Below are 27277 nucleotides of genomic sequence, written 5' to 3' on the forward strand. Positions count from 1 at the left end.
GGAAATACAAACACTGCTATATATGGACAGGCGGGGGAGGGGACTATGACCCGATATGGTAGTGAAGGCAGAAAATCAGAGCACATTAAGGGGAAATACCAGGGTATTAGGGTATTGAAAGCAGGAGCACGGAAGTGGGAAATTCTGGTTCCAATTCGAGGCAGGTACTGCGTAGTGTGAAAGGCGGGCAGTGAAACCTCATTGGAAGTGAAAAAAGGCAGTAAAGTGTAGATCCAGCCAGAGTAACAAGCATGGAGGAGGAGATCCAATCATGAATCTTCCCTCCCCCACATAGCTACTACAACCTCATATGAGAAGTTGGAGAGGGAGAAAAGGGGGCGTGTTTGTGGGCACAGGGAGAGGAGAGGCTGGGTTACGCAGTATCCTATGGTGTCTCCAGTCCCCTCCTCCCAATGAAAGTAAGCTAGATGTGATCAGAGGCCTATCTAGCTGCTTTTTGTATTTTAAATGGAGGTGAAATCACCTCCATCCTCCTCCCACCTTGTGGAGGGCTCTGAGCTCGGGACTGCAAACCAGACGACACCACCCATAGTCGGTATATCTTGTCCTGACCTTGGCCTGCAAATTTCATTTTTAAAACAATATTGTAAAATTCTACTGAAAAGGCATGCACATTACTGAATGAGTGATCATAATTCTTTTACATGTTTATTTCAGCCACCAGTTTGAGGCAAGCTTTGGAAATACAAATGCAAGTCCATATTTTCAAGAGAGGGTATTAATTCTGCATAAATTATCCCTTGCAAGATTGAGTAAAAACAAATTAAAATTACATACATTCTGAGGTAAAGGAAGAAAGTGACACTGTCATCAAGTGTGGACAGGAATACTATATTAATCTGCTTCTACAGTGTAAAAAGTAAACTGGATTTGATAAAGGGAAAGATGGAATGAACATCCACTCATTTCATATGGTATTGAGAGATCCAAAGTCACTAGTTGCTTCCAACACACACAAAAAAGCAAGTTAGGGTTTTGCTTTAGTAGAAAAATTATTTATGTAAAAAAACAAAAGCCTAGAAAATTGACAGTATATTTTGTCAAGAGACCAGATTGCCATACAAGTAGTTTTTCAAAAGTCCAACCAAAGCAATAAAATACAATTAAAATGCAATATGAGCTGATATAACATATTTGTGCAATTTGCACTGTAAATTACAGATTTCAGGCTGGTTTATGCATAATGCCATTGATTGGTACGTTAACAGCGCAGTCTTCACCATCTTCACATTACTTGATGTTGCTTTGCTATCCTGAATATTCTCAGTCCAGCCATTATAACGGTTATGATGGTTTTGCTGGCAACACAAACTGGTGAGCTACAACACTGAGGCACCAACTCAAAGGCCAGACTGCTCTTGTGTTGTGTCTCTTGTGCTGTTGTGAAGACCAAGGCTGAGGGCAGCAGCTAAGACCAAGGTTCAGCAGGGGGGGGTGGGAGACTTTTCCTGGGAAGTGGGGCAAAGCCAGTTGCACCACCCCACTTGCCAGACGGACAATTAGGCTTTACCTGCATTGGCAGTAGTACTGCTGCTGTAGCAGTTAACTGGAAATAGATCAGTAATGTCTTACTGTTTCATTATAATTAATTATTATGCTGGGTGGAATAATTATCCATTCTGCTTGTGGAGAGGCCTGTGGAGATCCCATGGATGCGTCCACTAACAGAAGAGGAAGAGGCCATTTTGGCAGATTCCTCCTTCTCCCTGCAGGCTGCTGAGCCCCCTCCAAAGCTGTTCCAGAGGGTAGGGCCCTCTCGAACAGTGTGGAATGTGGCCCAGGGGGCTGCAGAGGGAAGGCAGAATTGCCAAAACTGCCCCACCGCATTAGCTAAGGCATCTGCTGGATCAGAAAATCTGCTCTGCAAGCTGAACAGGACCATTTGATTTAACCCACTGCTTATAAAAATTGGATTGTAAACAAATAGAAGTATGCAGGCTGGCAATAAAGTTATGGTTGTGCTATTCACTCTCCATCTAATAGCACAAGCCACAAGCTATGATGCTCATAAAACATTTGCTGATGTCCTAGCTTTGACGTTTTGAAAACAACACATGAAAAGCCACCTTAACTCTTAACAAAGCAAAGTATTTTGTCAATACACACACTGTATAAACCAATACTTGCTTTATACTGAGCTACAATTACATCCTTATTATCACACATTCAGATTGCTTTAAATTAAATGCCTCAGTTTTAAAATCAATTGTAGTTGATACCTGATTTGGCAAGATATTAAAAAATACAACATAAATTATCTACCAGACATGTTTACAAGCAATGTTTTTACACACACGCACACCCCATGCTACCAGTTTTCCAATGGGAAATTAATAGATTGGAATGAATCTGGTATAAATCTGAAAACAATGGCAGCGTTTAGTTAAATTAAAAGTACTGTGTTAGAGTTGGCTAATTCATTTTTCCCTACGAAGAACATGTCTGGCCACCTTTCTTCTTCTGTTCAAGCTCTTGCAGGCGTTCTTCTCTAAATTGTGCATGTTGCGTCCCCACTTTATGGGCCGTCTCTGTTGCTGTGATGTCGATCTGTGCATATTTCGTTGACTCACTCCCTGTGGTAGAAAAGTATTGCCATTGCTAGGCGCTATTAGTTCTTCCTGTACTTTCATATCTACGTAACAATACAGTAATACCAACACTATTGTCACACACAGCCCAAACAGTAATACCCACAGCTTTGGCTTTAAGACTAAAGCTATGAACTTTGGTACTGGGAAACGTAGCACCATTTCTAGACATTTAGATAAAGCTCATAGTTCAGATCTTGTTGCTAGAGGGCTGCCAACCCCAAGCCTGAACATTTTATAGCTATATAGTGAGGGAGGGGGAGAGAAGCAGTTCCAGAGAGAGGGAAAGGGAAATATGTATCCCTCTTCTCTCCTAAATAATTCCTGTATAGTGCAGGGAGGAATACTTTTAACCTCATGGCAAGTATCCCTACGCCCGCCTGCCCCCATCCTCTGCTCCAGGATACTTGTTATAAGCTGTCAGGGGGTTGAGCGGGTCATTTTTCTCTCTATTTCCATTTTTCGTTTCTTTCTTCCAACTGACACACAAACATTCCATGTATCAACTCACACTCCATTGTTAACTGCTCAGAGAACATTGGTTATTGGGTAGTATATACATTTTTAAAACAAGTGATACAATCTAATTTCTTTAGACCCTCCTCTCTCTCTCTCTCTCTCTCTCTCCCCCAGCCCCCAGGCTCAACTGTCATCAGCAGGTTTTTATCAAACAGTTTTTAAAATATAATTTTTCTTTTAACTGGCAAACTTATATACTAATGCATATCTAGGGAATTCCCTGAACCGCTCCCTTAGTTTGGGAGGCCATGTTTTACTTCCAGACTGATAGGCCCTCAACCATCCAGGTTTGCTCTTAGAAGGAACAAGTGGGGACCCACAACAAAAATCTTGCAGCATGTGCAAGGCCCAACGATGGGGGTGGTGGGGGTGGTGCGCTTTACTAGGGCCCAGAGATCCTGGGGGACTCAGCCCATGAAGAAAAAAATGAGGTTAGGTTTTAGATCATGCTTGAGGATATTTCTGGAAACATATTTTCCTGAATCTGTGTACCTATTGTTCAGATTTTGTGATATTTGCTGGAACCAATTAGAAGCAGCAATGCTAGGAGCAATGTTCTGAACAGTGAGTTCAAAGGCCCTTCTCTGGAACAGAGAGCTTTTGCTTGTGCAGTTAAAACTAGGGACCAAAACAGACATTACCTTAAATTCATATATAGCAGCTATGTCTTTTTAAATTTTACTCCAGGCACAGGGGTCCTGATCCAGATAGGGACCTAGTGTAGGTGGTAGGGGGGCTTTAACCCTCCTCTCCCACTATGGGCCCAATCCAGTTGGGTTCCCGGAACCTACTCTATAAAGTGGGGTGGGGGGACGTAATTACTACATAGAGATCTACAGTAATGGCAGCTTTGGCCCTAGGACTTGTAGTTTGAGACACAGATTTGTGCTTTCCTATCTAATATGCTCTCTCAAGAATAGGGTGGCCACTTAGGCCATGCCAAAAAAGAAACTAGATTTCAGGCACACTGTGTGAGTCTATCAATTTAATGACATCCTAAGACAGTTGAAAAACCTTAGGAAGGAAGGTAATATCCTGTTGTAGTACTACCATATCCCTATGCAATCCACATAAGCCATTCACTCTGTGTGCAGAGATGATGGCCACCAGAAAGGCCATTTTGAATCAGTAGGTAAAGGTCACATGTAACCACAGACTCAAATGTTTCTGGAGCGCTGGGCAGAAAACAACAGAATGACATTTAATAGGCATAAATGCCAAGTTCTGCACCTAGGAAAAAGAAACCAAATGCACAGTTACAAGATGGGGGATACCTGGCTCAACAATACTACAAGTGAGAAGGATCTTGGAACTGTTGTTGATCACAAGCTGAATATGAGCCAACAATGTGATGTGGCTGCAAAAAAGGCCAATGCTGTTTTGGGCTGCATTCATAGAAGCATAGCTTCCAAATCCCGGGAAGTACTAGTTCCTCTCTACTCAGCACTGGTTAGGCCTCATCTGGAGTACTGTGTCCAGTTCTGGGCACTGCGCTTTAAGAAGGATGCAGACAAGCTGGAGAGTGTTGAGAGGAGGGTAACAAAGATGATCAGGGGACTGGAAACAAAGCCCTATGAAGAGAGACTGAAAGAACTGGGCGTGTTTAGCGTTGAGAAGAGAAGACTGAGGGGAGATATGATCATGCTCTTCAAGTACTTGAAAGGTTGTCACAGAGAGGAAGGCCAGGATCTCTTCTCAATCATCCCAGAGTGCAGGACACGGAATAATGGCCTCAGAGAATGCCAAATTCCGGCCGAACATCAGGAAAAACTTCCTGACTGTTAGAGCAATACAACAATGGAACCAATGACCTAGGGAGGTGGTGGGCTCTCCCACACTGGAGGCGTTCAAGACGAGGCTGGACAGCCATCTGCCAGGGATGCTCTGACTTGGATTCCTGCATTGAGCAGGGGGTTGGACTCAATGGTCTTGTAGGCCCTTCCAACCCTACTATTCTATGATGCTATGATTCTATGAGTCAAAACCGAGGAGAACCTCTTGAGAAGCCAGGAAGGAGCTGGGGAAGTCATAAATGGATGCAGATCTGCAAGGCCTTTGCAGAAGAGCTTAGTAAAAGGATGGTAAACACACAGTGCCACTCTACAGGGCAGGAGAGGGAGACCTACCGCCTGCAGAGCCTTCCTAGATTACTCCAGTGGGCAAGGTTTGGTCTTCAAGTCCTGCCCTCTGGAGGAATCCCCACTAATATCTCCCCTCTGTGATCAGGGGATGTGGATGGGGGGGCTCACCCATGTGGTGCCTTCCCCATTGGGAAGGTGCCATACAGGTGAAGTATCCCCAGCTGAGCTGATGGCTGGAGCACCCCTCCAGCTGCTGGCTCAGTTGTGCTGGCTTTGCTAAAAGCCAGACTCTTGGAAGCTGATGCACAATGAAGCAGGGGTCCAGGTGCATTGTCTGGAAGCCAAATGATGCCGGGGGGATCATAGGGAAAAGAACAGGCCAAGATATTGGGGAACAATAGTATATAATAATAGGCCAAGATACATGAAGTGACAATGTAGAGAGCCTTGACAGATACATATGGAGTTTGAAGAAAAGAATATCAAGTACAGAGCATAATGATGGGTCCCAATTATGCACAGAAGAGTGGGAACAGATTTGGCAAGACTGGAACACGTAGTGGGTGATCTCTGAGCCTACAGCAGGACTGCATGGACATCTAGCCAGAAGTTCATCACGGGAGGGTGCCATGTAGTGAGGCTGCAAGTATAGATGATGTGATGAAGATCATCTATTCATCTTAAGAGAGATCTTGAGCCTTGGCCGCAGATACTGGCCTTTCCTGCCCTGCAGCTGGAAAGGCCCATGAAGGGAGCACTGGACACTGCTGCCTGCAGGTGCCCTGAGCAACAGAGCACACTCCCCACTGACCTTTCCTGGAGGAAATACCAGGAAGACGGAGTGGGGTGTGGAAACAACACTTCTTAGCCCCTGGAGAGAAGGGAGGGAATGCATAGAAGGTGATCTGTGCATTCCCTCATAAATGCATCGTCCAGATAGCCCTGACTCATGCCCGGTGTGGAGAAATTCCTGTGTCTGCTATTTGCAGGGTGGCCAAAATGTCATATGGGGCATGTCCCAGCCTTGAAAATGGGCTGAAGACAATAGCCCCAAAAGGTCTACTAGTGGCCATCTGCAGAAAGTGCCTGCCAATCAGTAATCAGTCCCAGCAATATGGATCACAAGGTGCACAACTGAATGGCCTGTGTGCACCACATGCACAGAACTTGGTAAGTCTGCAATGTTTCGTTGATTAATCATTTCAGTTTAAATTGAATAAACATTATGATTGACTAAAAAGGTCCCCCAATTAATCAGTCAGCAGATTTTAATTTTTGAAATTATTTGTAATGCAAATAATTATGAAAACTGGAGATAATGTGCCATTTTAGAAAAGGCATTCCCCCTTGTGTGAGAGCAAACCAGGAATGCCTCATTTTTGTTGCTGCTGTTATAAATGTTAAAAAATGTTTTATATTTAAAGTATAATATACAAACAAGTGCAACAATGACTACTCTAGTTCATAGACATTAGGTCTGTGAACATTGCTAGGTACCACAAAAGAGCATTCATAAACCCGTTAAACATGTTCATTTCTGTGATGCCTGCTGTAACGCATGCATCATCTAAGAACAATAGAAAATTATGCTTAAAAAAAAACTATTGGGTTTTTCCATGTAGGTAAATTTATGCAGATATAATCAACTGATTAATTGATGAATCAGCTAACACAATATAATTAATCAACTCACATTTCTTTAATCTGGTGACAGCCTTAGTTCTTGGTGTCAGCTCTGTAAACAGCTGTCTGGACAGCCCTTCCTTCTATTAGAGGAAGAAATTATATCAGTGCTCTGTGGGCAGCCATGCATTCTAGAGCACTGATGTCTGTCCTGGACTCCATGGTGGTTCATACACCATTTACAGAACGCCCTCCACAGTGAATTTCCTATTCCACAGAGACAACCCAGCAGTCTGAATGGAATATATGTAATGATGTTGAATGGAATGGTAAACTGTGTTCCCTGAAATAAATGGAAGGGAATTCATCAGTCTGTTGTAGGTATAATAGAACATGAAAAGCTGTGATTGTTGGTCCCAAGGTGGTCAAAATTGGGACAAAACAACCTGATGCAAAGGTGAGTGTGTGTGCCCACAAAGGTGTGAAAGCCAAGAGACCAGGAAGTCATTGGGTTAGCAAGGCTTTCCTAGATGAACATTGCATACATCCCAAACAAGAGAGAATGGCAACAAGTTGGTCCCAAGGACCCCAGGAATACCTGGAGTCTAATGCAGAGCCAATCAAATAAATCTCTGAATTGGCTGTAGATGGCATTTATTTGTGTTGGTATAAAGTCAGAGGGCTGCTAGCAGGTGAGAGTAAGGTGCACTCTGAGGCTCACCTCCAGATAAATTCCTAACAATGAGAGTCACTGATATAAGAAAAAATAGATAGGCTTTTTGTAATGGAAGTATGCAATGACACTAACATGTACTTTGGAAATACCTGAGGTGCTGCAAAGAGGCCAAAAGGTAATATAGGCACTTATAGCACCGAGTCCTGATGTCAAAATGGTGGAATTCAAGGTGCTGTAGACAGATTGTTGTGTAAAAACAGGCATCTCTGAGTATGACCAAGGTGAATCATATGGAGCTGTCTAGGAGGAGAAGGATATCAGTAAAAAAAAAGACCATCCAGAATTCCAAAAGCAAATGAAACTGACAACTCATAACTCTAGAACTGATCGCAAACCACTTTCCTTTCCAGCAAAGTACCAAGAATAGAATCCTTGCTAGCACCACAGGGATGAATTAGCTCAACAATGGAAGATCAAAAACAGCTGTAAGAAAAGCACCAAAAGAACAAAAAGACAGCTGAAACATGTTTCTGATACTTTTGGAAACTGTTTCTTTATCAAGGGGAAGTTTATTTGTACTCGTTGGTAAAAAGTGCTTGGAAAAACTATCATGCTTCAGTTCACCAAAGCAGACTGCATAGAGTGGGAGCCAGAGATGGATTACTTACTACCGTAGCAGTAACCATTCTTTCTACAGCATGTAACCTCTTCTTCTTAGGTTTCTTTGTGGGCTTGCAAGCCTTCTTGCAAAGGAATGAGTGCAATTATCAATGTGCTACTCTCCAAAACAGATTAAGCAAAGTTATGGCTTGTCTGAAAAGAGGGCCTTTGCAGCCATGGCACTTCTTAAATAAGTTTCACTATACCATTGGTGCACAAGCCAATGAGAAGGGGCAGGGAAATTGGACAACAGAGAAAGGGAAACAATGAATATCACTGTTCTCTAGCTAAGAGAAATAATGGAGGCCAGTGAGAGGAAGGACAAACTCTGGAGAAAGTTCTTAATGATGCTCCTGCCAAAGCAGGCAGAAGAGAACTGAGCAGGAAGGTGCTTGCCCGTCTCGCTGGGGCAGATGCAGATGGGCTGTTCCCTGCTCAGTGGGAGGAGTGATTGTGTCTCCTCCCTAGCTAAGGAATTGTAAAATGTTCCGGAGATGCTCTGCATGGGTGCAGAACCCAGTTGTGGGAATGCACAGGGGCTATAAAGATCATGAAGCAAGCTCATTCACAGAGAAATTTTTTTTGATGCATTTATCAATTCCAAACATAATACATAGAATTGTGCATGATGGACAAGTTGCAATAGTTCCTGAATAAGCAACTGCCCCAAGACCTGTGCTTTATTCTTAAGAGCCTCATAAATCCTTTTCATTTTTTGTATTTATATCTTTGAATATAAATGCCCTGCTGGGTCTGAACAAAGGAACATCCAATCCAGTTAGTATCATGTTTCCCATGGTGCCTTTCTGGGAAGCTCACAAATAGGAGATGAAGGTAATAGCCCTCTCCCATTGTTCCTCCCAGTCCCAGCTAGTGGTACTCAGAGGCTGCATATAGCCATCAAGACTAGTAGCCACTGACAGACTTTTCCTCCATGAATTTATCTAACTCTAAAGCCATCCAAGTCAGTGCCCATCACATCTTGTTGCAGCGAATTCCATAAGTTAACTATATGCTGTGTGAAGTTCTTCCCTTTGTCTGTCCTGAATTTCCTGCCAGTCAGTTTCATTGGATGCTCCTATTATTATGAGGGAGAAAACCTTCCACTTTCTCAATATGCATAATTTTATAAACCTGGATCATGTCCTCCCTTAAATTGTCTTTTTCTGTACTCTTTCCGCACAGAAAAGCAGAAGCCCCATGATTATTTTGGTTGCTCTTTTCTTCACTCCAGTTCTACAATACATTTTTTAAATGTGTTGACCAGAACTGTAAGTAGTGTTCCAAGTTGGCCAACCTATAGATTTCTCTAATAACATTACAATACCAGCAGTTTTATTTTCAACCCCTGTCCTATCAATCCTTACACGGAATTGACCATTAATTCCTAGCTTCTGGTTTTTGTTTTTAACCAATTACTGAGCCATAAGAGGACCTGTCCTTTTATCCCATTACTTCTAAGTTTTCTTAGGAGTTGTTGGTGAGGGACTGTGTTAAAAGCTTTTTTGCAAGTCCAAATATACAGCACCTACCTGAATCACCCTTATTTACATGTTTGTTGACACATTCAAAGAATGCTAAGAGAACTGGAGTGTGGAATCTCCAGCCTGTAGGCCAAGTGTGGACAGCCAGGCCTCTCAGTCCAGGCCTCCAGACCCTTCCCAGGTGATGCCCCTGACTGGCCCCACTCCAGGTTATTGATATTATTTACTCCACTCTGCTCTGTTCCCCAACTAAAATGCTGATGGAGGGAACCTTGCTCAAGTTGGAGAAGGAGAATTTTTTTTATTGCAAACTGAATGAAGTTAAGAGGCACATCCATAACTCTGTCCATGTTTGGTTGTGGCCCCACTTCAATGCAGCTGCCTATATTTTCCTACATACCTATTTCATCCTTGGAGCAGCCCAGAACATGAGACTACAAAGGTTATTAAAAAATAACAGCGACATGCTTTGGACCCTCTCAAAGATCCCTACCTCTTATGCTTGTACTGGGTTCCTGAAGTTCCAGCTCCATGTAATGAAGCTGTTTCTTTGATGTGGGGCTGGTAGGAATATTAACATAGGTTGCCATCTCACTGCGCAATCGATCAGACACAGAGAGGTCTGCAGAATAACCTACTGCTCCTGCCAAGAAAAGGAATAGGCTATTAAAAGGCGAAAACTTAACCAGATGCCCCTGAAGAAGTGAAAAAATAAAACTGGGGTGGGAAACTTTTTCTTGAGATTGAGACAAGATGGGAATTCCTAAAACGGCTGCTCCACTCATTACAACAGAGAAAGCACATTTCACCTTTGTGATGTGGCTCTTTTCCTTCAACTAATGAATGTGTCAGCATGAGCATAAAAGAGCTCCATATGCACATCAGAATGCATACTGCTCTCAAATCTACCACACTGTGAAGGGAACACTGCGTTTTTAAAAGTCCCCCTGCTCTCCAGTAACTGAAGGCCAAACTAGAATCAAAAATGGCTCAAATTGTCAAACATGTAAATGACACCAGTGGGGCTGGGGATAATTCTTGGGATTGCATTGCAGCAGGTGTGGACGGGGAATTTAACTTGCAGGTGAAATGCAAAGATGCATTTTAACATCACATCTAGTTTGGCCTGAGAAGATTCAGGAACTATAACACAGGCATGACTTCTCAAAACTAGTAAGGGACAGTGGAACAACTTGTGAATGAAAACATTCTCCACAAAGAAGGAAGATCTTCATATGCATGCTCAGAAATGAGCATGAAGGAAGGGAAAGGTCTAATCACAGAATCATAGAATAGTGGGGTTGGAAGGGACCTACAAGACCATCGAGTCCAATCCCTGGCTCAATGCAGGAATCCAAGTCAAAGCATCCCTGACAGATGGCTGTCCAGCCTTGTCTTGAATGCCTCCAGTGTGGGAGAGCCCACCACCTCCCTAGGTAATTGGTTCCATTGTCGTATTGCTCTAACAGTCAGGATGTTTTTCCTGATGTTCAGCTGGAATCTGGCTTCCTGTAACTTGAGCCTATTATTCCGCATCCTGCACTCTAGGATGATCGAGAAGAGATCCTGGCCTTCCTCTTTGTGGCAACCTTTCAAGTGCTTGAAGAGTGCTATCATATCTCCCGTCAGCCTTCTCTTCTCAAGGCTAAACAAGCCCAGTTCTTTCAGTCCTTAATGTATGGTACGCTTAGGAAATATTCAAAATTTAACTCAGGGAAGTGCTTCTTTGGGCCCTTTCCATATCCCTGAATCAGTCAAAAGTCTCACTTGGAGCATCCCCCCGCCCCCCACACACACACTTTGAATTGGGTCTATGCATAAAATAATCGGTGAAATTACCACTGCTCTGTGAACTCTGCTGCAAGTCTGTTAACTCACCGACTTCTTCAGGATCAAGGAGAGATCCAGGTTCTGTAGCTGACATCATCAATTCATAGCTTCCTTTAGGGCCTAGAATACACAGACATTTCTACATACCTGATCCAATTTTAAACAATAATTTGGTCAGTGATAACAAAACATATGTTTAGATTCTTTCAGGCTCTTTCCAAATGATTTAAAAATCAAATCTAAACTGTTTAAATTTTGCTCGTGTCAATAAATTTGAAGATCTTCTAGGAAGCATCCAGAAGAACCTGGGGAAAAATATTACCACTCCTTGAGTAGTTTTCAAAGCTTTCATACAAATTAATTGATGATGCTTGTGAACCAAATTCTGCCCCCCACCTCTTTCTGGAAAGATTCTTGAACACAGAACAGGTCAGCTTCACCTCCCCCTCCCCCACAACTCAGCCTATGTAAAAGAAGTACAGTAGAAATCACCAGGTCCTCCTAGACTACTTACTGCTCAGTTTGATTTTTCCTCCGTGGGAATTCCCTAGCCTATGCTTCCCTAACCTATATTTCCCTATACTTGGGCTCTTTAAGGTTTTGTCTTCGAGTGGAAACAAAAAGGCAACATCAGCCTAGCTATGCCAGGGAGTCTCAGGTGCGGGCCTCATCCCTCCCTGCTAAGAGTGAGATACTCTTAGGATCCTGATAAGCAAGGTTTAGCAAGCTAGTTTGTGTTGGATAACAGGAACAACTCTGCAGGCTCCAGACACAAGGGGGCGATAGAGAATGTGTTGTATCAACAGCTGCTTGTCTTGTTCATCTCCCTTGTTGTTCTGTAACTTGATTGGTTCCCCTCTCCTAACCCTTCCCTTTCCTCTTTGCCTCTGCAACATGCAACATGAGCTCTCTCCCTGAGGGAAGCAAGTAACCATATCACATGCCTTTGCTTACTTACACTCACACGCTTGTAGTTCAACGACGATGTGTATAAAAGTACTACTACAGTAAGCACTGTACAACTCTGCTGTAAGCCACACCAGACTTTCCAACATGGGTTATGGGCCCAGAAAGCAGTTGTTCCTTCCTTAAAGAACTAGAGAGTGGCCCTGTTCACATGTAATGCGGAAGCCATGATTAGGAATCCGGTTAGGGATTTTGTGATAACCATGGTGGCTTAGTATGTTGTGTGGGGGGAGAAAAATCTAACTGTGGTTCCGAAACCACCCCAGCTAACCACCCCCCTGAAGCAAAGTTAAGGGGCCCAGGCTGGCTTACCGTTACGTGTGTTGTGCTCCCTGGTGGTTAAAATGGGCTCCGGGTGGTTTACAGACCGCGACCATAGAGACAGCCACCTAGAGTGTCCACTACTTCCAGCAACACTCTACCTGGCGCAGACTTTCTCTATGGTTGCTGGCGCATTGCAACGGATGGTGCAGCTGGCATGCATGTTTTTGCGGTGTGTGGGCCGCTGGGATCACTGGTGGTGCTGGCGGAAGGATGGTTACTGTAACTACGGAGACAGTGGTTACAGGAACCATGAAGCTCCACATGGTTCCCAGTCTTGTGATGGGTATGCGTGCCGTGGCTTCGCTAACCCACTCCCCTCCATAGTTACCCTAACCACCCTCCCCCCATGTGCATCTGAACAGGGCCACTGAATGTGTGGTGAGCTGAATGGCTGAAGCCACACACACACACAGTAAAACAAGAATTTGAGATTTTTTTTTTTTAAATGGAACCATGGCTGAAAGCAAGCAAATAGTGATTCCCAAACTAAATGCAGAGAACTATCAGGTAGGTGCTTCAGACCGAGAAACCAACTCGAGGTGGATGAGACACAACTCCAGTGGATGAAGCACTGGATAAAGAGCGACCTGGGACAAGAGAAGAAGCCACTAAGACTCCAAAACCATAAAGGCAAGAAATATATTAATACAATGCTTATCAAGTGATCAGACTGTACATATAAAGGGGTGGGGGGAAGGCTGCAGATAAGTTTAAGGTGTTGCAGAAATTATATGCAGAAGATGAGACCCAGGAACAAATGTTATCATTTAGAAGACTATTAAAGGAAGGAGGGAATGCTGATAAGCATTTTGCAAGTCTACTAAATATACTAGTATATTCAGTTAGCCACATTGGAGCAAATATTAAATGATCAGCTAATTTCTGAGCTCCCTTCCATGAAGCTACTCCACATTCACTTCAACATTTAATGCAAAAGAAAGAACGTTAAGTGATTTACTACGCTCCATAATGGGAGAAGCATGACGTCAAAAGGATGAGGAAACTGAAACACAGAGTGGCTCAAATTACATGATCATCAAAAACAAGCCCAAAGGTGGGCATTTTGAAAGCCAACCAAGGCAAAGCAAGCAGACACAAAGAAAGGAGCCACCCCAACAAAAAGGGCCACCTCCAAAGGGAGTGCCAGATCAATTTTAACTCCTCCAAGGAGGCACAGAGCCAAAAGGATTATAATCAGCATAAAAGTAAAGGTCACTGAACTTTTAATGTAACCCAAACAAGAAATACCAAAGTTAAATGGCTGATTGACAGTGGGGTGTCTTTGTACATATTCTCTGATGCCAATTTATTCCATGAACTAAACCCAGATGCAAACAGGAGCATGCATTTAGCTGATGGAAATCCAGATGCCATTAAGGGTAAAGGAAAGATAGCCATAAGATGCAAGACTGAGAATGTGTGCAATGGTATCACAGCAGAGGAAGTACAGTTCATTCTGGAACTAAAGACAAATCTGCTGAATGTATCCACACTGACAAGAAAAGGGTTTGAGATACAATACACTTTAACAAGAAAGGCTGTACAGTTTCTTTTGAAGGTCATCTATATGCCAAAGGCTTCAAGAAGGATGGAGTCTTTGAACTACACTACCAGGAAGCAAAGGCTAATGCTGCCAAACCATGTACAACAAAGGATTGCTCCACATTGTGGCACAGGCAGTTTGCACATTGTGATATAAGTGCCATTCTGGAGCTGAACAGGAAGGACTTGGTAAGAAACGCTGATATTATGATCATAATGATCATAAATGTGTACATGCATAAAATGAAAGGCAACCAGGCCACCAATCCCCAAGCAAAGTCAAAGCAAGCATCTTCAGCTGATTCATACTGATCTGGGTGGTCCCATTCAGCCAGCCTCAGCTGGAAGGAACAGATACTTACTTTCTTTTATAGATGATTTTTCAAGGTACTGTGTGACCTACCTGCTAACAGAGAAGTCCCAAATTGCACATATGCTGAAAGAGTATGTTGCCAAAGTGACCAACAAGTTCAACAGGAAGCCTCAAGCTATCCAAAGTGACAATGGTGGTTAGTATGTATCACATCACATACAGGCATATTTGAGAGAGCAATAAATAGAGCATAGACGCACAGTTGCATATACCCCAGAGCAAAATGAGGTTGCAGAAAGGAAGAATTGCTCAGTAATGGACATGGTGAGGTGTATGCTGCTAGACATAGAACTCCCCAACAGATTGGGGAGAAACACTACAGCTATGTCTATTACAAAATAGACTGTCAACTAAGGAGTATTGCCTGACACCCAGAGATGCAGCTATCACCTAAATACAACCAGATGAGGAAGTACAAGCGGAAGCTCCCAGAGAGCCAGCAGATGAAACAGAAAAGTCAGAGGTTGCTGTGGAAGGAGATGATACTCCTGAACCAAATCTCAGATGCTCATCTCAGTTCAACAAAGGGGTTCCAGCCAAACAACTCATCTACCTCGCAAGGCTGTCATTGCCAGATCCTAATCCAGTGCTTACACTGATGGAAACAGGTTTCCATAAAGAAAAGGAACCCCGTGAGCCACTACTTTAAAAAAGGAAAGGCACAATTCCAAACAATTCCAACAAGAAGAAAAGGTGGAAGACAACAGAAGAAGCTAATGTGGCTTCACAAAAAGCTTAGAGATGACCTGAAAACAAAAAAGGACACATATAGGAAGTTGAAAGAAGGCCAAGCAATAAAGGAAGAGTACAGGCAGGTAGCACAGGATTGCAGGGATGGTGTCAGGAAGGCTCAAGCTAAGAAAGAGCTGAGGTTAGCGAGGGATGCTAAAAGCAACAAAAAAGCTTTCTTCAGCTACGTGCATAGTAAAAGATAGAGGAAAGAAATGGTGGTTCAGCTATTAAATAAGGATGGCAAAATGATAACAGATGACAAAGAAAAGGCAGAGGTGCTCAATTCCTACTTTGGCTCAGTCGTCTCACAAAAGAGTCTATGACCCCCCTGGCAAAGGCGAAGTACAGGCTGAAGGGGCAGGATTGCAGCTTGAGATCGATAGGCATATGGTCAAGGAACACCTAATTACGTTGAATGAGTTCAAATCTCCAGGCCAGATGAACTGCGGCCTAGAGTAATAAAGGAACTGGCAGAAGGGCTCTCAAAACCACTGTCAATTCTCTTTGAGCAATCATGGAGGATGGGTGAAGTGCGAGATGACTGGAGGAGGGCTAATGTTGACCCTATCTTCAAAAAGGGTAAAAAGGAGGAAACAGTCAGTCTGACATCAATCCCTGGGAACATTCTGGAGCAGATGATAAAGCAATCCATCTGGAAGCACCTTGAAAACAATGCAGTGATGACTTGAAGCCAACATGGATTTGTCAAGAACAAATCCTGCCAGGCGAATCTGCTCTCATTTTTGGATCAAGTAACCTACCTTGTGGATTGTGGGAATGCTGTAGACATAATATACCTCGACTTCAGCAAAGCTTTCGACAAAGTACCCCATGATATCCTGATGAGCAAACTAGTTCAAAGTGAGCTAGATGAAACAACGATCTGGTGGATCCACAGTTGGCTACAGAATCAGACTCAAAGAGTGCTTCTCAATGGGCTCTTCTCAAACTGGGGAGAGGTAACGAGTGGGGTACCGCAGGGCTCAGTCCTGGGCCCAGTGCTCTTCAACATTTGTACTGATGACTTGGAGGAGGAGGTGCAGGGAATGCTGATCAAATTTGCAGATGACACAGAATTGGGCAGGATAGCTAACACCTTGGAAGACAGAAACAAAATTCAAAGTGATCTGGATAGACTGGAGCACTGGAAACAAAGCCCTATGAAGAGAGACTGAAAGAACTGGGCATGTTTAGCCTTGAGAAGAGAAGACTGCGGGGAGAGATGATAGCACTCTTCAAGTACTTGAAAGGTTGTCACAGAGAGGAAGGCCAGGATCTCTTCTTGGTCATCCGAGTGCAGGACATGGAATGGGCTGAAGTTACAGGAAGCCAGATTCCGGCTGAACATCAGGAAAAACTTCCTGACTGTTAGAGCAGTATGACAATGGAACCAATGACCTAGGGAGGTAGTGGGCTCTCCCATGCTGGAGGCATTCAAGACGAGGCTGGACAGCCATCTGTCAGGGTTGCTGTGACTTGGATTCCTGCATTGAGCAGGGGGTTGGACTCGATGGCCTTGTAAGCCCCTTCCAACCCTACTATTCTATGATTCTATACCAGAAAACAACGGCTATAGATAAGATTCTGTACTTAGCCACAACCACTAGGTCTGACATAGCCACACTATGCAGGAAAACTAGCTCACCCAGACAAAGAAATTGGACTGCATCAAAAGGGTAGCAAGATATCTGAAAGGCACTGCACACTTAAAACGGAGACTGCCAGCCACCAATAGCCCTAAACTAGTGGGATACACAGATGCAGTTTGGGCTGAAAACATTTCGGACTGCAAATCCAAAAGTGGACGTATATTTTTCTATGGGGGTGGAACTGTGAGTTGAGCAAACCACAAAGAGGCCACGGTCACCCACTCATCTACTGAAGCTGAATATATGTATCAGCTGCAGAAGCGTGCAGAGAGCTCTTATGGCTTAAGCTACTACTTGAAGACTTGGGAGTTGATGAGCCCATACCTATACGGATTTATGAGGACGACTAAAGTTGCATAAGACTCTATCAAAGAAGAACAGTGCACGTGCCAAACACACTGATGTTAAAACTTCATGTAATAAAAGATCTACAACAGCAGGGGCTTGTTGAGTTATACTATTGTCCCATGGGAAACATGACTGCCAATATATTCACCAAGCTGTTAATCAACGATAGTTACTAGGGTCTGCAAAAAAAAAATAGGCTTCGTGGATTCTGGACGATGCGGAATTGAGAAGGGGAATGCTGGACAACTTTGCATGCTTCCAGACACTAGGGGGCAATAGAGAATGTGTTGTTCTTTAGCTGCTTGTCTTGTTCATCCCCCTTGTTGTCCTGTAACTTGATTGGTTCCATTCGCCTACTCCCTCCCCTTCCTTTTTGCCTCTGCAACAAGCAACATGTGCTCTCTCCCGTAAGAAAGCAAGTAACCATATCTCATGCCTTCGTTTAGTTACACCCACACACCCAGCCTTAGGGGGTGCTTGCAGTTAAACAGTGTTAGATAGCCTTCTTCAATAATGTATATAAAAGCACTAACAGTAAGTTGATTTGAACTTCTTCTAAACTGACTCTAGCCTGTGTTTATTCCTTCTAATACTTCATGCTGTGTTACTGCGCTTTCTTTGTATAAGGCAACTCTGCTGTTAGTCACACCAGATTTTCCAACAGTTTGATGATTCATTTTATTTTTAAAAGCAACTGACTATTTCTCAATTTCTCTCTCCTTTATTCTTTAATAAATATATTGAATTGGAAACTGTAGCTGATCTGAGTATCTTATCTAGCCTGGACTTGGAGTTGGCCCTACTTATGTGTTGGACCACTTGGCAAACACACTAACCAGGTTGTTAAGGAGTTTAGAGAAAGCTCTGAAAAAGGGACCCATCATATATAAAAAGCCTTAAGCCTGTCTGCTCTTGTGGGCAGGATATTAAAAAGACACAGGAGTGATGGTGGTGCTACCTCTGAGCAATACAGACAAACAGGTGTCTTGCAGCCTGTCCTATCTTGCAGAGTAGAGGTGCAGACATACCAGTTTGTCACAATGATGTATTTGGGTATGAGTGAAGCTGTAATGTAATACCCTCCAGATGTTTTTGACTACAACTCCCATAAACCCCAGCCTGCATGGACAATGAACATGGAATCTGGACATTGTGGTCCAAAACATCTGGAGGACACTAGCTTGCCTACCCTGCTGTAATGGATGGAACGTCCCCAAAGTAATCTTAGAAGTTCCAGCCAACTCACTAACAGCAGGTATATTTGGTGCTCTTCAGAGATGGTACAGCTCTATCAAAAACACTGTATCACCTCAATTTATGGGACAGCATTTATCTGAAAATGAAAACTGCAAAACCCTGACAAACCAGAGAGAAAGACTAGTTTTGAAGCCTTTGCTTCTTTATGGTAATTTTTGCCATTTTTAGGAGGCAACATTTTCCAACATGTGCTTCCGCATATAGTGCAGTTCGTACTTGAGGGTCAGTACCACATAAGATGAGCATCAAAATTAACTTTAAAATGTAATTTGAAAACAGGATTTTTTAAAACTGCTTTATAAAGCGTATTCCACATTTACCTCTGTTTTCTAAACCGCTGACAAAGCTCTATCGCATGTCACCACCTGCCTAACTTCAGGAAGCAGGGGCACCTGGAGGAGGGTTTCTGATGATGTTTGCAAAATTCAGATAGGCCTCCACAGAAGAAGGCAGGGCCTTTGGGCATTCTCTGGGCCTCAAACAGCACAGAGGTTTAAAGGTAATCACCAGCACTTTGAATTGTGCCTGGAAATAGGCCAGCAGCCAGATGAGACGAGCTCCTGACAAGCTCCTCTACAGTATTAATGTAGAGCCGTATTTCAGACTGACTGGTGTTTTTGAGAATTCTTCAAAGACAGCCCCAGATATACCAAGACATTGATAATAGCAGCCAGCTTATCTTTGTCAAGGAGGGATTGCAGCTGGCAGTCCAGCCTTAATTGCTGGAAGATGCTGAAGACCTTGGATACCCCTTAGCCTCTCACAGAATCCTGGATCCATCAGTAGCCTCAAACTGTGAATCTGATCCATCAGGAGATGTGCAACCCCACCCAGAACAAGTTGAACACTACCTCCCTGGTCAGACCACCAACATTACCTCCATCTTGTCTGGGTTGTGCTTCAATTTGCTGGCCCTCATCCAGTTCATTACTGATCCCAGACATGCACCTTCACTCCCTCGCCTGAATCTGATGAAAAGGAGAAGTAGTTCCTAGCCAGGACCTCACCATCACTTCTTCCCCCTTAACCCCCAGTATGGCCCCTCCCCGCCACCCCTATGTCTGCATGACTGACTGTCTGTGGGCATGAGTGCCTAAGGATGGATATCACATGCTTGACAGTTCAATAAGAACTGAGTTACATGGATCATTCATTATATCGGGGCGGGGGGGCAGGGGAAGAAATATAGGACATGAGGCTTCCTGTTGTTATTACGCTGAAAATTCAAATGTTTTTAAAAGAAGTAGAGCTGGGTGTCATCAGTGCACTGATAGCATCTCACTCCATCCAAATCACTGAATGACTGCAGTTCATGTAAACATTAGAAGGTGTAGAAGACAGAATTCTGCAAAACCCCAGATCATAGATGCCACAGCGGCCAAGTCTCCCAGCACCACCTTCTGGAACCAGCAATCCAAGTAGGAGTGGAACCAATGGAGCACAGTGCCCCGAGCCCCCAAACAAGACAGTCTATCCAGAAGGATCAGTGGTATCAAAAGCCATTGAGAGGTGCAGGAGAATTAACAATGTCACACTCCCTGTGTCCTGCTCTCTGCAAACATAATCAGGACAACCAAGGCAGGCTGAGTGCTAAAATGAGGCCTGAACCTGGATTGATTATAGATGCCCATTTCAGTTTCATTAAAGAGGGTCTGGGGTTGCACAGCAACTACCTACTCAAGCACCTTGCCTAAGAAGGAGATGCTTTTGACCTGCTAATAATTGATACAATCCACAGGGTCCAAGAAGTGTTTCTTTAGAACCAGTCTTACACAACTCCCTCCTAGGTGGCCAGGACTGCCTCCTTGCGCAAGGAAACATTGATTACTGCAAGGACCCAATCCTCAGGCTGCAACAACTAAAGTTTAACCAGTAAAACAGGATGAAACTATGCATTAGAAATATCCATAGCCCCAAACTGACAAACATAGGACATCCAAGTAGAGGCAGATGTGAGCAACTTTATCTACAAACTACTTAGCAAATAAGTCCCAGCAGTCTACTGTGGGCTCCTTTACATCACTCTTCAGGCCAAGTTGGAGAAGACCTTGAACCACTTGGAAAAGCTCCAATGGATGGATATGACGGTGGCAGAGTAGTACTGCTTTTTCACTGTCACCGCACCAGAGTAGACTTGATCATGTGCTCCTACCTGTGTTTAGTTAGATTCACATTGGGTTTTCGACTATCAAAGTTGAAGCTCTCTCCATACCGGCTTCATCACTCCCAACTCCCAGGTAAACCAAAGAGCCAAATGGGCTCTATTCAGTAGGAGAGGGTGCTTGGGAGCCATAGTATCAACTGCCTACATCATCTCGTTATCCCTAGAACCACTAGATATGCTAACTGGAAATCCCCCTGCCCAAGGGCTCTCAGGAATCCATTCAGATATACCAATTTCTGAGGACAGACCATCTCAATGAGGGTGTTCAGGCAATCATGGGGGTAAAAGAAGCCATCTTGGCTTCTCCCCTTGCTCCTGTGCGTGGGTGCCTATTTGCATAATTACCCACACTGCAGTGCGGGTTGGTGTATCATCTGAACCTAGCACATGGTGTGGCAGGGGTTGCTTCGTACCCACCCTTCAACCCCTACTGCAAGCTGTGGGTTGTGGGGTCAGTACAAAGTCACTCCCACCGTGCCGTGCACCGTTTGGATGACATGCCAACCTGTGCTGCAGCACAGGTAATTATGCAAATGACAGGTGTGGAGTGGGGGAGAAGCCACGATGGCTTCTTTTACCCCCATGATCGTCAGAACCCAGGCAATAGGTCTACCACCCCTGCAAAGCGGAATGGTCACTGTAAGCCTAGCCTCACCAGAAAAATACCTTTTAAATCCTTTATTTTATAAAAAGTCAGACAACTAGACAAATACTAGACATATAGAATAATAGAAAAACATGCAAATCTGATATAAAGAGACACATTCAAAAGAGAATAAAATAAATAATAAGTGCCAAGGGAGAATGGGAGTTGCCCACACTCCCTGCATGGTAGGCAAGGGCAACAATAGTCAGTAGGCTGCCACCACTTGTATTATATCCACCTCAGCTCGAACCAGGGGATTCTTGGACCTTCTGGACACACTTGGGGCTACTATAATAAGAGTTGAAGCTGACACCTTCTATTTTAAGCCCCAAGCCTGAAACATTACACAATAGCAAAACACCCAGCCAAATGGCACCGAAAGTAGTACTAAGATTTACCTGGAAGGAGGCACACACAGCTCTAGAGGTAGATAAGTAGTTTATTAAGATGGGGAAAGGGATAAAAAGTTATACAGAAAATTACAGAGAACCTCTGAAACAAAAATAACAAAACAATAGCTAAACCTATCCTATACGTTACCTATACATAAGGGGTCTCCCAACAGGTCAGGGCCCCACCCAGGATTTGAAAACTCACAAGCCCGAGGCAGGTTGGCACATTAGGTGGAGTCAACTGGGCTACTCTCGAGCTCCCCTTTTATCTCCAAGCCCCTGGCAGCTCAGGGAAGATCTCCTGCAACCAGTCCCCGGGTAGCTCCAGCACTGCTCCTGAGCCCTGAGAAGGAGGGGGCACTTTCTCACAGGAGCACAGCTGAAATCATTCAGCCCAATTAATGAGGCCTTCCTTTGGTCTTGAGTGCTGGAGCTGCCCCAACTGTCTTGAGATACAGGAGATATGAGTTTGGTCGGTTTGTAGTCAACACAGCCATGGCCTGGCCTGATGGCTGGAGCAGCAAGATGACATAGTCTCTCAGTCACAGTACTGGACAAAGAATGCCATTCTTGACAATTAGTCATATATCATTTGTACAAATTCTATAACTTAAGCAGCAATTATAAAGAACATTAGTAGGCAGATAAAGGAACCTGTTGCTGGGGAACACTAGCAGGAGAGTGCTATTGCCCTCATGTCCTGCTTGTGGGCTTCCCACAGGAATCTGATTGGCCCCTGTGGGAACGGAATGGACCTTTGGCCTGATCCAGCATAGTTCCTCTTGTGTTCTGAATACCAAGTCATCATAACATACCTTAAGCTGGTTCATGAATGTTATCCTGAGGGAATGTTTTTTTCCAATAATTAATAAACAAAGATCTTTCCTTCTGGAAATGAGTTTGTTTTTGGTAATCCATATCCTTGCTGCCATTAACAGATTAACCACCAAACTCACATTTTCCTGCTTGATGTAGGCCCACTCCCAATATAAATCAAAACTACCATTCTAGGAGTCAGAACAAAATCTTTTCCAAGAGCTCAAACAATACTTTCTCTACATCAAGCCATAATTATCTGATCCCATTGCATTGCCACCATACATAAAGTTAGCTTCCACAATGTCTGAGGCTGAACAGGAATCTCCAAATTACTTCCCAATTTTGTTCTGTATCTATCTGAAGCCACCAGGAAGTGATGCGACCAGGACAAGGCTGCCATCAAATGGAGCCAACTGTCATGATGGCTGATGATGATATGATGGCTGTCATATGATAAGAGATAGAGAGCATTCTCTATGTTTCTGGCAGCTGCAAGCAAGGTCACCTTCCTTTCTTGTATTCTATTGATCTCCAAATCCCATTAGAATCTAGTGGTGTACCACCTGCCTAATAATCCCGTAATCACTGCCTGAGTGAGCTGGTAGAGATGGCTTAGGACATGGTGGTTATGCCCAGATAAGTTCTTCTGTATGACTTCAATATTTATGCTGAGGCCACCTTGTCAGGAACAACTCAAGCCTTTGGGGCATCTATGGCAAGCACGGAGCTGTCCCAGTTTGTTTTGGCCCTAAACGCACTGAATGTACATTTCTGTACTGGGCAGGATTCTGGTGACATGGTGATAAGTGCAACTAATGTGAAAACACTGTCATTGTCAGATCACTACTTGATCAGGGCACAGATGAGGCTGCTCCCGTCCACCATAACGGGGATCTCTTAGGATGGTCTGCCCCTGAAGATTTTATGGATGCTCTGGTTAGATTCCAGGATGCTCTGCAGGATGGTGTAGGAGACTGTGGTGATGGCTCTGCCATGGCTCTGGTGGAATCCCGCCTTCTTAAAGGAGGTGGTAATTCATCCAGCCCTCCAAACAACAACAACAACAACCCACAAGTTGTATCTGTCCAGTTTCAAGCCTGTGTCTACCCATTACTTTTTAGGAAAGGTGGCTGAAATGTGGTAGCAGAGAAACTCCAGGACACATCTTTTTTCTACTATTTCCAATCTGGGTTTCAGTCTGGATATAAGATGGAGATGGCCTCAGTTGCCCTGGTGGATGATCTTCATCTAGAGATAGATAGGAGCAATTTAGCTCTGTTGATCTTGCTAGACATCTCAGTGGCAGTTCATACTGTGGAACAGGGGTAGGGGGACTTCAGGTTTGTGAGATCTACTTTGTTTTTTAATACAACTATAAGGTCCACCAGCTGGAACCAGGTGCAAAACAGTGGCTCAGAGGGTGAAGCCACTTGCCTACCACATTCAATGTACTATACACTGGGATAAACTGCATAGACAAGTACAAATCTGCATTTGACTTACTATAGATGAGGGATTCTAACACAAAACTGGCCATTAGAGTTGGAATAAGAACTGGGCAAAGGCACCCAATTGACAGGCGAGGAACACTGAGTGTGTAAAATAAGCGATTAGCACAAAACCAGGCATGGCAGTGATGGGGTTTTTTTACTTCCCAGTTTAAGGGAACAGCAAGTTGTATCAGCATTCTTAAATTCAGTTTTACAGCTGGGAATCACAGACATGCAGAGATATACAACTTGCTCATCATGGATCAGGCAAGTAAGAGTGCAGCCTTTTTGTTGATGCTTTTCTTAGGCAATTGAGAGTCAGAAACCCTTACTGAGATTTCTGGTGATACTGTAAATCACCAGAAATCTAGCAGTAGACCCCAATCCACCTTCTGCTTGTCACCACTGCAGACCACACTATTATTCTTATTTGCCTTGAACATATGGTAGGGATGTCAGGACTTTACTGATTTCATCCCCTTTTGTCCAAATACAGAGGGTGGCTATGGGGAAGTTAGTCTGGCCCATGGGAGAGTGTGGTGCTCCTTAAGCCAGGGATGGAGAACCTGTGGCCTTCCAGATACTGCTGGACTATTTATTTATTACATTTATTTATTACATTTATTAATCGCCCATCTGGCTGGTCACCCAGCCACTCTGGGCGATGTACAAAGCATATAATAAAACAGTTATAAAACAATAAAATTCTACAATAAAAACATTTTCTAAAATACCCACCTGAAATGCCTGCCTGAACAACCACATTTTTAATGCACTACATTAATGAGACTACAACTCTCATCGCCCATGAACATTGGCCATACTGGCTGGGGCCAATGAGAGTTACACTCCAACAATATATGGAGACAGGCATGTTCTCTACCCCTGCTCCAGGCTAGTTATTGGGTCTGATGCTAGTTAATATCTTTATCAGGGCTGGGGAACATTTTTGGGCCCAAAGGCCACACTGGCTCTGGAAAAGCACTCTGGGGGCCATCTCACAGCTGGATGTGGCCCCTGACATGCTTGCCCCGACACACTTATCCCATTCATACATATGCGTAATTCATGCACACCACACACACACACCACTCATGCACACGGGCAGAGCAGTTCCCTCTTTGTCATGCTAATGGCCAAGGGGGCACTGCCCCTTCAGAGACCACCACTTCAAGGTTCCCAAGGGGCCTTGAAGCAGTAGCTCCTAATGGAGCTGACTTCTGCGTGCCCTAAGCCATTCCCACTGGGAACAGGACTCAAGGATCCTCCAGGAACTGAAAGCAGGACAGGTTTGCTGGACAGTTTGTTTCCAGTTCAGGTGTGGGAAACCTATTTTTCTAGAATTTTTATGGCCTCTCAGTTTTCTCATCTGGCTTTATGAACTATTTATCTTTGGATTCTCTTGACTGGCCCCCAGTGAGTCCAACTGAAATTAATAATCACATTAAACAACCTAAAGTGGAGAAATCTCCACACCTAGATTCCATACCACCTGAACTGCTGAAAACACCCAGAGTGGTGGCCTCTCCTCTGGCAATTCTTTTTACTCTTATTAATCAGATTGGGCAGTTCCCTGAAGCATGGACTAAGACAATTATACTTCCTATTTTTTAAAAAAGGCAGTCCTGAAGGCTCTGGTTAAATACTGTCCAATAAGCCTTTTGTCTATCATGGCGAACTATATGCAAGATACTTGTCTGAAAAACTGTTAACTTTGATGGAGGATTATGACATTGAGTGGGGTCGTCCAGAGATTTGGAGTGCATTGTCATCAGTTACTGATGACACACAGCTCTATTTCTCTTTTTCATCTTCATTAGGGGAGGCTGTAGATGTGCTAGATCGGTGCCTGGCTGCAACAACGGACTGGCTAATAAATTGAAGCTCAATCCAGACAAGACCAAAATGCTGTTAGTGGGTGGTTCTTCTGATTGGATGGAGGGTGCAACCCCATCCAGAACAGGTCAATGTCTTGGGGGTTCTCCTGGAGCCATCTTTATCACTTGAGGCTTAGGTGGCCTCAGTGGCATGGAGTGCCTTCTACCAGCTTTGGTTGGTGGCTCAGCTATACCCCTACCTGGTCAGGGATAACCTGGCTTCAGTCATCTATGTTCTGGTAACCTCCAAGTTAGATTACTGCAGCATACTCTATGTGGGGCTGCCTTTGAAGATGGTTCAGAAGCTTCAGCTTGTGCAAAATGCAGTGGCCAGATTGATAACAGGACAAGAAGGTCATATGACACCAATGCTGGCCTGCTTGCACTGGCTTCCTGTATGTTTCTGAGCCCAATGCAAGGTGCTGGTTTTGACTGATAAAGTCTTACACGGCTTGAGACTGCAATACCGACATGCATCTACCCATATACTCTGCTCATCATCTAAGGTGCTCCAGGTGCTTCCTCCGAGGGGGGCTCAGATGCTGGCAACAAAGGAGAGGGCCTTCTTGGTGGTGGTCCCCCAATTTTGGAACAATCTCCTCAGTTGGCCTAGTGCCAACGTTGTCATCTTTTCAGTACCAGGTTAAGACCTTCCTCTACTCTCAGGCATTTGGCAGATGAGATAAAGTTTTTAATTGGCTCCTGGGATTTCTTATTGTTGATTTTAAAAATTTAGATAGAAGATAGATAGATAGATAGATAGATAGATAGATAGATAGATCGATCCATGGGTGTGTGTGTGTGCGCTGTCTGTTTATATGTTTTTATGTAAATGGTTTATATATTTATGTACAATATTGTATTTTTAAGGTTTTCAATCTTTGTAAACTGTCCAGAGAGCTTTGGCTATTGGGTGGTATATAAATGTAAGAAATTAAATGAATCCAACCAGTGTGCTGGAGGTTCCCAACCCCTGATCATATGAAGCCACTGAGGGAAAACATCTGCAGCTTCAGAGCTTTGGAGTAAGATGACTCCAAATATGCTCATCCAGCTCTGTATTTCTATGACCTGAGAGCTCCCATCTCTATTCTGAATCAGCTGTTGTTTCTTTATTTAGAGAATGTTGATGCTAATCTTTGGTAAAAACTCTCAGGGTGGTGTGCAGTAAAATGATAGAAATAACAATATAAAACCAGTATAAGATGAAATAGCA

General features: G+C 43.8%; 1 protein-coding gene across 4 annotated transcripts in view; it reads right to left on the reverse strand.

Moving 5' to 3' along the window:
- Nucleotides 1-644: 644 nt before the first annotated feature.
- The window catches only part of DOK7 (docking protein 7), a 67524-nt gene continuing 40891 nt past the window's right edge, over nt 645-27277 (reverse strand). For 2 of the 4 annotated variants that reach the window (XM_084859880.1, XM_084859881.1), the window contains 3 exons: nt 11531-11602; nt 10146-10295; nt 645-2594 (listed from right to left, as the gene is read on the reverse strand). In XM_084859880.1, coding sequence (XP_084716006.1) covers nt 2449-2594; nt 10146-10295; nt 11531-11602 — 368 coding nt within the window. In that variant the 3' untranslated portion in view covers nt 645-2448. Of the gene's footprint in view, nt 2595-10145; nt 10296-11530; nt 11603-21501; nt 23943-27277 lie in introns of those variants that run through there. The other 2 variants (XM_084859882.1, XM_084859883.1) reach the window with 2 other exon arrangements.

This window comes from Heloderma suspectum, chromosome 5, assembly GCF_057233095.1.
Source record: "Heloderma suspectum isolate Gila_16-S chromosome 5, 16-S_ref, whole genome shotgun sequence".
Taxonomy (NCBI): domain Eukaryota; kingdom Metazoa; phylum Chordata; class Lepidosauria; order Squamata; family Helodermatidae; genus Heloderma; species Heloderma suspectum.